The 11,994-nt window shown below is 44.1% G+C and overlaps 2 protein-coding genes across 2 annotated transcripts; one reads left to right on the top strand and one right to left on the bottom strand.

The window, feature by feature from the left end:
- The first annotated feature begins 2,480 nt into the window (after window positions 1-2,480).
- On the top strand, window positions 2,481-8,900 carry SARC_00562 (hypothetical protein). Its single transcript, XM_014305747.1, has 10 exons — window positions 2,481-2,735; window positions 4,132-4,362; window positions 4,760-4,873; window positions 5,181-5,314; window positions 5,682-5,855; window positions 6,207-6,357; window positions 6,898-7,072; window positions 7,443-7,712; window positions 8,445-8,477; window positions 8,728-8,900. The coding sequence occupies exons 1-10, from the start codon at window positions 2,581-2,583 to the stop codon at window positions 8,821-8,823; spliced, it is 1,533 nt and encodes a 510-aa protein (XP_014161222.1). The 5' UTR covers window positions 2,481-2,580; the 3' UTR covers window positions 8,824-8,900.
- A 1,969-nt stretch (window positions 8,901-10,869) lies between these two features.
- SARC_00561 (hypothetical protein) lies at window positions 10,870-11,814 on the bottom strand (the record flags this gene model as incomplete). Its single annotated transcript, XM_014305746.1, has 2 exons — window positions 10,870-10,993; window positions 11,657-11,814. 2 exons carry the CDS (start codon window positions 11,812-11,814, stop codon window positions 10,870-10,872), a joined length of 282 nt encoding a protein of 93 aa, XP_014161221.1.
- Between the last annotated feature and the right edge of the window lie 180 nt (window positions 11,815-11,994).

Here is an 11,994-nt window from a genome sequence, read left to right as displayed (position 1 = left end):
ATACTATATATATATATATATATATATATATATATATATACTATATATATATATATATATATATATATATATATATATATATATATATATATATATATATATATATATATATATATATAAATATATATATATATATATCACCTGTGTTTAGAAATATTTTGTACTTGCATAAGCGTATGCGTACGCGTATGACGTCTTTTATTTAGATAAAGTATGAATGCATATTTTCGTATACTGACTTGTATCGTAATGTGGACAAGTCCCGAATGTTACTTAATCGATACCTAACCTTGTTTTCCAAGTGAATGTGCTACCTCCCTCACTAGGCATGCTTGTATAGTAATTGAAATTCAATGTTCCTCTGTCAAGTATCCCTTTTCAGATTTGTAGCAGAAATGAGTTTTTACTTCTCATTTACAACTGATCAGTCTCTGACACTGATTATTCAGCTGCTATAGTCGTGAAAATAGTTTGAAGTTCGCACGTCTCGTGAGTTATACTGCAGTCCTCGACTCAGATTCTACTGGTCGCATGTCTCACGCTATACACTCTACGCACACTGAAAATTAGACACGCCACCGTGTGTACGCGCATATCGCGAACTATTGTCTATCCTGTAGCTTTTCTAAGCTCATGCTCGCTCGCTTTGTCTACGCGGCCTTCTCTCAGGCTTCACATCTCTTCGTGGGGTGATGAACATCTTTCAACGGGGCGACGCATGGGTACTTAATGGATGCTGGACACACTACTTATGCTTTGACCTCGCTGTGGGAGCAATGATCTCGAGAGACGCCCTGGGCACTACGATACCGTACTTTCTGGTCATTCCTTGTCTATTGTCTACCCTTTTGTTTGGACCAAGTGGGTTTCTGATATATAGCGGACTCAAGTACTATTATACGCAGCAGTTTATTTCCCTTTAGAAGAAGTGCACGAACCTCACTACATTAAAGTATGCACGATAATCGGATATCAATCCAATACAGTAGAATGGCATCTTGATAGTCCTTGATCTAATCATACAATCAAGCGACACTATCTACCTGATGAACTCGATGAGCGATGTGGACAAATGTGTCTATTAATGCTGTGTATGTACTGCAGCATTCTAGTCTGCAGGCGAAATAGTGACAGCTTCAGATCATCCACGTTTTGTTGATATACCCAAATATCTGAGCTGGTCAGCATGACACACACACTGGCAACTCGCGCTTTCACCCCGGTGACCAGAACCTTTGTTCTGTAACCTTGAAAACCGTGTTTGACAGAATATATGTATTCTGAACATACAGCCTGCTGTATAATGCAAAACAAGCAACGAAACATTCTATGTTTCTATTCTGTAAATTTATAAACCCGGCGTGTGACTTTCGATAAGCTATCAGATCCAGACATACAGGTCGCCACGCAAAACTTGTCCCAACTCTTTATTTGTTTTTAGACCAATTGAGTTGCTTTCGACGAAAAATAGAAATCCAATATGTAGGAAAATATATCCTGACATCTGGTAAACCCTTGCGGTGATAGCCAAAATCCCTTGATGCAGAAACGTGCATAAAGATAAACAAAGCGAGGAGGCATTGGCCCCTTGCTAAAAATTCGTGCTTGTATTGGGACGGTGGAGGATACTGTGCACATTCACGGAAATGAATATACTTATCACACAACAGGAACAATACGATAGATGTATGAAGTATGATATACCTGAAATTCAAGTCCCGACTTCAAGACGGTATCTGTAGATTTGAGACATCAATAATTGTGTGCGTGACTACGTCGCCCTGAAACTTGAATTCCACCGAGTCATCACTCTCGAAACCATATGTCGACAGGACAAAATCGATGCCTTCATACTTTATGACTACACCGCGATGCTTGTAAGTAAGGCCAAAGTTACATATTGGTGATGTTGTCGACGGGTTCGAAGTCCAATTATATAAAGTGTTGAGTAGTTAATTGTGAATCTGCATCTGCTTGGGGTAGCTCTAGCTCATATACACAGTATTAGAATTGGGAGCGTTGCTTGGAATCATACATATTCTTCAGAAATCTATGACTGCAGAATGCGGACAGTCCAGAAGTTTGGGTGTGAATAGTGACATCAATGTCATCAGTCTTATAACTGACATGCTGACACCACTGTGTAGACCAATGATATGGATTTATTTAACCCTCCGATTCTCGAGCCGAATGCCGATGACACATTGTGACATCCGTCTTGTTAAAACGGTTTGAAATCAATCGTCTTCGCGTTAAAGTTAAACGTACAATTGTATCATTACTGTCATTCTCGAGTGAGCTGTTCAGTTTAGAAGGCTATGACTTATGAGTGAGCTGTTAATTTATTTACGTTAAACGTAAAAAATCATTTCCGCGTTCACGTTAGAACGTTTACTGTACGTTTAAGAAAGAATGCTAAAGTGATTGTATCTATATAGTCTATATAGATCCAAAAGAAAGTCTAATATGAATACATATCTCTATGAGCATATAAAGTGAATATAGTTAAATACATAGCTTTCCTACTGGAGAGGACTTCACAACACTATAAATCCTTGTTTGTTCGTCCAGTACTAAAGCATGTTGTCTTCAGTGGTGTTACAGATTCTACTGGCAGCTGCTGCAGTTAGAGCCAACCCTCTTTTCAGCGTCATTGCAGAAGGTGAGACGGCCTTTGCTGAGCTTGTGTTGTCCAAGGGAAGCAACGATGTGAAAGACGATTTCACGGAGCAATGGTATGTGGAACGTCGAATATTATGTTCACTAAAAAAATGCTAAGTACATTAACTTTTATATCAAGTACATCCGAGATGTATCTTAATTGTTTTTTTTTGCATGAACAGTGTCATATATTGTTGGTGTGTGGCGTGCGTGTTTGTGTGTTTGTATGTTAGGAAGTAGTTAAATAAGAAACGTAAGTTCACGGAGCACCAGTGAGTGGGCATCAATGGATATCATGTTTTTTTAAAGTATAGTCTAGTTGTTTCTTGGGTCAAAACTTACACACATTAGCCTGCTGGCTTTTTGTGTGCGTGCTTGTGTATATATATATGCTAACATATAGTACAGGTTGTTCTCATGGGCTCACCTTAAGCGCCGGTGTAGTCCAGTAAGGAATAATGGCTTTCCTTTGTTGATTATCGCGTGTTTGGAATGCATTTATTCACAGTATCGAGTAGGTGCATACACGTATATGGCAATTGTCGCATTTCATTCCTATCGATTATACATGTATATGTTGATGTGCAAGGCCGATGTCAATACGCAAGCCGGTCTTGTAACTTGTTCCCTATTGCAAGAAGTGGCACAGTATAAATGATATCTCTTATACACCAATCCAGTGTATTAACGCCTCCAGCTATGTAATCTCAAAGTGTTCCGATAATTGTTCTGGCTTTATCATAAATCGATTGTCATCGCTCACTACATGTCTGTGAGTGTCTGCGTATGCAGCACCGTCCAATTAGGTTTCATATCGTTGGCAAAGATAGCTATCATTGGCAAACAATACTACGTGCCGCTGTCACATTTCATCTGATAGTTTTAGGGTTTTACGAAACCCTTCTCCTAGATTGCCGAGCCTGGTGTAACTGATATATGTAATCTGTAGACTAGGTTGGTTCACTTGATACGGAGCTTCCTGTGTGTATATGGCTAATTGTGTATGACAAACGCGGGAATCGGAAATTCAGACGGCCAGTACTAAGGTTCTCTTCGGTTGCCTGTCATGTCATAGACTCCTTGTTATGCATGTATGCAAAAAAGGACAAGTGTTTAAATATGTCTTTAATCTCGAAAGACCGCTGGATTAGTATTACAAATACAATCCCAATGTATTACAACGTCAGTGTTCAATATGCTTGTATTGGCTGTAGTAGACAACATCTTGCTACACCAATTACATGTCGTGAGCGAAAAGTACTCACGATGTTGTGGTTGAAAGAGTGTAAGCCGGTTCGACAAATTCAAATGCGATCGTCGACTAGCTGCAATAGACTTCCTAAATAGGAAACAATCTTTATCAGTGGATACCATAGCTTCCTAAATAGGAATCAATTTTTATCAGTGAATACCATAACCATACCACAAATAAGTAAGTATTGTCGCAATCCCAACCCACGCGCGATACAGGGTCCAACAGCGTGTGAACCACTTCGACAATCTCGATCGCCGCATCTTCGCGCAGAGGTACTTTGTGAACGAGACCTACTTCAAGGCAGGCTCGGATGGGCCTATATTCCTGTGTGTGGGTGGAGAGGGGCCCTCGCTAACGTCTAAGAGTGTCAAGAATAGCGTGCACTGCAACGATGCCGTCGAGCTCATGCCTAAGGTGGGCGGTCTGATGGTGTCCATTGAACACAGGTGTGTGTGGGAGAGTGATACTTGCAGCGTAGACACAAGGCATGTGATTAGTCTTATATATGTTGTAGCTGTTGCTGACTGGGCAGTTCCGCGTGGTCATCGGATGTGCCGGTATATACGCTATGCGTATGGCATCGTTCTGAGTCTTCTGAGTTCAATGGATTATAGTCACATAGTCTATGTTGGATTATGTTGGTATCGATTGACTGGTTGTAAAGACACACTTAGGTGGTACGTACGGGCATGTTCAACACGCCGGATGCAATGCAGCTACGTAGCTCTCACAAGGCTCTCGGCCCATGTATATATTGTGTATCTCATCAGTTGAAAGAGTATTTTGGCATGATCAGTGTCGAATGCACAGCATAACATCTGTAACTTTGATTTGCCCTGACAGATACTACGGTAAAAGCTCGCCTACCAAGTCTTTCGAAACCGAGGACCTCCGCTACCTCTCCTCAAAGCAAGCTCTGGCAGATTTGTCTGCCTTCCACACCCACATTGTGAAGCGGTAAGTTATTAATTTGGATCACCATGTATATAAATGTATCTAATTATATATATATATATATATATATATATGCATATATGTCCATGTTATATACGTACATACACACACACACACATACACACACACACACACATATATATATATATATATATATATATATATATATATATATATATATATATATATATATATATAAGTCGGGTTATGTAGTGTGGCGCCTACCCAACCATGTCCACCTCTATCCCCCACCGTACAATAGAAACAATAACCTAAATAATGTAACACTCGTATCTCTTCTTATACTCAGGTTCCGCTTGTCCAGCAAGAACAAGTGGGTGACCTGGGGTGGGTCGTACCCTGGCATGTTAGCCGCATGGGCCCGTCTGAAATACCCCCACCAGTTCCATGCCTCTATCGCATCCAGTGCCCCTGTGCGAGCCGGTATGTCGTGCCTGTGAGAAGGGTTTGTTGGTTTGTTCGAGGGTGTGTGTGCGTGCGTTTATTCGCGCATTGAAGTTTTTGTATGTATGTGTGACAGAGACATGTTTGGTGTAGTGGCCTGTAATGGCAGTTCAAATGTGTGTGATATCGTGGTCTGTTTTTGTGTGGGTCTTATAACTTTGATTGTATCCTTGGCCAATCAACGCGGTTGTAACTATTGTCTCCAGCTTTCGGAACATGATCATCAAGACTATTCATTGATGTGTATCCGATTTCTTCAATGCCAGCTTACCAATATTTGTCACTTTCAGATACCGACTTCCCAAATTACTACAACAATGGTCTTTCAACCTTTGCTACTCTCCAGAATACGACTTCCAGGGCTACTACAACGTTGTTGGACAAGCCATAGCCGAGCCGTTGGTCGGAGGGTCGGACGAGTGTCGTACTATCATTAGTGCAGCTCATGCGGAGATTGGAGAGCTGCTTGAGTCCAAGGACGGCCAGGCCGAATTAATCGAATCCTTCCATCTGTGTGGAGGTGTGTGTATGTGTGTACTTGTCTGCCTGGTGTAGTGTGAGTTTGTCTCAAGGTTTAGGGTTTTAGTCAGGTGTCGTGGCACACTTCATTGAAGCTTCCTATGATATGGTTTTCACCTGTCGGTAGTCTTTGCGTCGCGGTCAGTCTCTGGCGGATGGTACAACTACGGAACTGCTCCCTCACTCTCTCTCTGCACATGCCCATAGTATTCACTGTGACAACTCCTCGGCTCACAGTACCGTCTACGTATTTGACATTGTAAATTAGTGCCATTTACATATTTGACAACGTAAATTAGTGCCATTTACATATCTGACAAGGTGAATTTGTACGACTTTTGTCGGATTACAGGAGCCGACGCTCTCAAGGAACCTCAGGCGCAGCGCACGTTCGCCGGCACGGGAGTGTTCTCATTCGACTGGCAAGGAAACGATCCCGCGTGTGAGAAGGAACTGTGCAACATCGAAAAGATCTGTGGATTCCTCAGAGACGACAAGAGAAAGTAAGGCGCAGGTGCTCTGTGGGGTATCTTTGTTAGTTGCATTCTCGTGCTTGGATGTGTGGTATGAGTTGCTGTTTGAAAGAGACGACAAGACAAAGTAAGGCGCAGGTGCTTTGTGGGGTATCGTTGATACTTGCATTCTCGTGCTTGGATGTGTGGTATGAGTTGCTGTTTGAAAGAGAGACGACAAGACAAAGTAAGGCGCAGGTGCTTTGTGGGGTATCGGTGATACTTGCATTCTCGTGCTTGGATGTGCGGTATGAGTTGTTGTTTGAGTAGTCGAGGGTGTGCAGCGACTGCGAATGAGAAGGAGAACGGCACTTGCTAAGAGCTGTGCGTCGTTTCACGATGGTGTTCAGCCCATTCGTAGTGCGATGCAGATTCGAGTCTCGAGATGAACGTATCTGATTCCTCGTTTAGCTATTTAGCTCTATAACAAGCTAGTGTAGGTGTGTAGTTGCAGATGAACCCCGGATAGGGACCCCGTACTTGATGATCGAGTTAAACGTATATGCTAACGCTGATGCTTCTCATTGGCAGGTCGGCGAGCCATCGAGAGAAGGTCACACAACTGTCACTGGCTCTGCGATACCCCGGGCACACCATTGACACATGTCAAGATGTCAGTCCCAACGCCGTGACACCATCCCTTATGGTTGTCGGTGTTGAGGATGGCAGTGACGGCGAACAGAACGACCGCATGTGGCAGTTCCAGGTAGGTATCCACTTCATTGTTTAAAGCCTGTGTGGCTTAGCTTTCGCAGTGTGCCTTGACCAATGCCTGTGTAGCTTAGCATTAGCCAGTTCATTGTTCAGGGCCATCACTGGCTCGGCAGGCGACTTGTGAAGGCAAAGCCTGTTGGAGAGCGCTACCGCATATACTAACCACAGCGCCTTTCGTTTGACTGGAGTGTGGTACTTTCGTACCAGCACTCAGGGCAAGGTCTGCGTACGCACCCAAATTCTAAACTCAAGTATCTGCGATAGAATGTGTACGTACAGCTGGTGTACTAATCGACTCACGTACTCATGACATGCCTTTGGTTTGGTTTATTTACGCCTGTATTCGCCAAAAAAAACCCCAGGTTTGCACCGAAGTCGGCTTCTTCCAAACCTGTGAGAAAAACACTGACTGCCCCTTCACCCAGGGCCTGCACACCATCAAGACCTTCACGGACCAGTGTCAACAGCTGTTCAACATCAGCCCTGCCGAAGTGCGCGAGAATGTCGATCTCACCAACGACTTCTACGGCGGTGACCGTATCCAGGGCTCTCGTATCATGTTCCCCTCCGGCAGCATTGATCCCTGGATGGCCAACAGTGTGTTGTACACTCCCAGTGTGCGAGAGGCGACGGTAAGGGTTGCATATCTTATTCGGGTGCAATCGAGTCCTGTTTTTTATTAAGTGTTCAATCAATCGTCTGAGCGTCGATCAAGGGTTTGTGTCATCGTATCGAATCAGATCAACTTGTGATTGGCAAGCCGTACAGATACACGAGACTCTGCTGAGGCTATTTGACCCTGCATCCGTAAAGTGTGTTCTACCGTATGCAATCTGTTTGTGTTTTGGGATTGTGGATCTTGTTTCTCGCGGGAAGCAGCAATGCTTGGATGGTCAATAGTGTCGTATGCATTGATCCTTGATTAGTCAATAGTGTGCTGCCCCTGCTCCAGTGACAGTAACAGTGATACAGTGAAACAGTGACAGAGAGGCTAGGGTACGGATTGTGTACAGAAACGTGATTGCTGTGTTTTGTACTAGTGCGATAAAACTACGCCAGCGTTGCATGATTGGGTGCGACATTTATATTTAGAGTAGTGCTAGGGCTCCTGTTCGAGTTACGTCCGGGCAGCGTCCTTTTGCAAATAGCTGAATCTTGTGCTGTAGTTGCCCAGCGTCCAAGGCGGTTGTGGTAGTGCCTCCCATCCATTACACCTTCATTATGGGGTGGCTTTACTTTATTTTTTTCTATTGTATGGCTTCACAATCTAATTTTCTCCATGGTATGGTTCCACACCATATTTTCTCTGTGGTTGGACTGGGCATCTAATCCACTCCCCTGTTTGCTCTCACTCTCACTTACAGCTGTGGGTCAAAGGGGCGAGTCACCATGCATGGGTATGTATCGCCCGCACGATAGCACTTACTTAGAACAACGGTTCTGCTGGCAGCGGCAAATGAACCAGCGCTACCAACCTTGCTGTGACATAGACAGTGCTCTGTCAACCTGTCACCGTAGATTTCGTTTCTTGATCTTTCTTGTTGTGTGAAACCCGTTACTCTGTAGAACTGCACACTGCAAACGACAGCTAAGCACACTATTTCTCAATACTTACTGAAGTCCATACGCTTTGTTTACTCGACACAGACGCATCCCTCCAAGCCAACCGACTCTGTCTACGTAAAGGCTGCCCGTGAGGCGATCTGGCTCAAGGTCACTCAGTGGCTGGAGATGGACGACTAACGTTAAGCATTAACCTACACTCGGGAAGACATAGACCCGTGTTTAAATAGCGAGTCTGAGAAGTAAAGGAAACTACTATAATGACGTTCTTTTATTTATTTTTGTTCGGATGATTATTTCCAGCGAATTGGGGAACGATGATGTTTGTTGAGGTGCCTACATCTGTGAATTTAATAGGTCATATAAAACATCAGCAATCCGAAGCTGGCCTGTCTGCTGCTGGCTCCTTGGACTGCTTTGGGATTCATGTGTTCATCTATCTCTCATCCATTTTCATACTACGCTCTGTGCTTGATTTACCTATAGAACAGTCCATGCATTGGTTTGTACCGACTGAAAAGGGCCTCGAATCCTTGTAACCTTGACATCATTGCGTTAAAATGTGGCTCGCGCGTGTGTCGTCGAGCCGCAGGTCTGGGCCCGCTCCCATCCCTTCACGATACCTTTCGTAGTCACAGATACTCCTCTCAAGGTATCGTAGTCACAGATTACCCCCTCAAGGTATCGTAGTCACAGATACCCCCCTCAAGGTATCGTAGTCACAGATCCCCCCTCAAGGTATCGTAGTCACAGATACCCCTCTAAAGGTATCGTAGTCCAGATACCCCCCTCAAGGTATCGTAGGCACAGATACCCCCCTCAAGGTATCGTAGTCACAGATACCCCTCTCATTTGCCAACACTAGCAATGTACGTCTCGCCTTCGTACGCGTAAGATGACACGACGCCATGCGGTGCATATAGATATACTTAATTCCCAACACACCTCTGCACCTTCTCCATGACCCCCCGAAGGCCTCCCCGGTGTTCAGGGCGAAACACGTCCCATCGCAAGACATTTCATTTATTTCAATTCAATTCAAATCAATTCAACTCAACTCAATTCAATTCAATTCAATTCGCTATCCCCCGAGACAAGACTTCCAGAGGGCCACACCTTCTCCTATTGAATTCATCGTCGCCCTTCCTTGGCATCCCGTTCCCAAATCCTCCCACGTTCCGTGTTAACGACCATGGACTCCGACTCGCCCGCGACCTCAGCTGTGGCAATGTATATCAATGCCAAGGCACTCGATCCTTGCTCCGCGCTGAGTTATGCATAGCCCTATGTGAAGTATGTGTGGATACATAATGTACGGTTCTGGGTGTGCGTGGTTGCCTTCTTGTGCCTATGTATCTACAGAAGGAGATGTGTAGCATCGTATCTAGATTCACTACTCAATTCCCGGCCGGAGCTTTTCTCATCCACGGTCAATGAATTCGGGTTCGAAAGTGAACCGATTATTTCGTACATATGCGCAGCCTACTGGCCACTGCATGAGTACAACGTGAGCCCAGGCCCACAACCCTCTGAGGCAAATCTGGTCAGCTGCACCATATGGGGGAGGTACGCATGTGTATATGCATGGGAAGAAATCAGAAACCCTGTCTACTCACAACTACACGGTGTTCCCAACACGTGCATCTACCCCGCCCTTGCTATAGCTCTGTCCACCTGCTTCTTCCGATGAGTAAACATCATCACGCACGTGTCACACACGCATGGTCACCGTGTGGTGTTCCTTGGAATACTGTTCTCACTGAGACATCAGCTATAGTCCGATCTTGCGCTGTCCAATACATCCATCTTGAGTTGTTAAACTCGTTGAGTTGTCACAGGTTGCTGTCAGTAGTTACTGGATCCTCACTATTTAATTTTAATGATTGCTATGTCGCCTGACGATACCGCACACACTATCTGCGTCCCACATTCCGATATCGTCAAGCTGCTAAGTGGGTCTGGGTGAACCGAAAGGGCGTAAAGGAACTGTCAGTGACACAGGGCCAGGTCAGGTATCCGAAAATCACGTCACGCAGGTATAAGACAACCAAGCATGCTCATTTGTAAGACTGAAAACAACCCACACTGTGACGGTCCTGATGTACATGTAGACATATAAAACTTTATCCAAACTGAAATAAAATAATATTATACAAAACTTTATCCAAATTGAAATAAATAATTTTATACAAAACTTTATCCAAATTGAGATAAAAATTATTTTTCCTATGGTTCCATACCTGGATGGACCTGAACCACGAACAACCGGGCGTGAGCAGCAATATCCCACGCATGTAAATAGCCACTATCCGTACCACACAGGACAATGAGCCCACTGAGGGTCAGGCAACTGCAATAGAATTGAGGAATTAATTGTCAATTATTGTTGATGTGCTATCCGTACCACACAGGGCAATGGGCCCATTGAGGGTCAGGCAACTGCGATAGAATTGATGTATTAATTGTCGACTAGTGTTGATGTGCTATCCGTACCACACAGCACAATGAGCCCACTAGGGTCAGGCAGCTGCAATTGAATTGATGAATTAATTGTCGATTAGTGTTGATGTGCTATCCGTACCACACAGGACAATGAGCCCACTGAGGGTCAGGCAACTGCAATAAAATTGATGAATTAATTGTCGATTAGTGTTGATGTGCTATCCGTACCACACTGGACAATGAGCCCACTGAGGGTCAGGCAACTGCGATAGAATTAATGAATTAATTGTCGATTAAGTGTTAATGTGCTATCCGTACCACACAGGACAATGAGCCCGCTGAGGGTCAGGCAAGTACAATAGAATTGAAGAATTAATTGTCGATTAGTGTTAATGTGCTATCTGTACCACAAATGAGCCCCCCACTGAGGGTCAGGCAACTGCGATAGAATTGATGAATTAATTGTCGATTAGTGTCGATGTGGTATCCGTAGTATCTCTCCAGAGTCCATAGTCTAGCAACAGCAAGCGAGAGACCACAACAGATATCCTTACAGCACTCTGAAACTTACGTGTACACACATCCCAGCGAGGCTGTGAACAGCAGAGCCCCATCTTCCACACTCCAGGCACACAGCTGCTTGTCTACCCCACACGACACCATGATCTCACCGTTGTCTGTGAGTGCTACGGCATTGACCGTACCGTGGTGTGCCTGGAACTGCAGCATTGGGAACACGTGCGAGACGTTGTCCAGGTCCAGCTTGTATAGTATCACCTCGCCTGTAGTACACGAAAGTGAATCATAGGTATGACTTGTGGTGTGAGACTGATTGTGATATAAATATATATATATATATATATATAAATATACATATATATATGTATATGTATGTATGTATGTATGTAT

Source organism: Sphaeroforma arctica, assembly GCF_001186125.1.
Source record: "Sphaeroforma arctica JP610 unplaced genomic scaffold supercont1.18, whole genome shotgun sequence".
NCBI classification, from domain to species: Eukaryota; class Ichthyosporea; order Ichthyophonida; genus Sphaeroforma; species Sphaeroforma arctica.
Note: the sequence above shows the minus strand (reverse complement) of the source record. Positions and strands in the feature narration are given on the sequence as shown.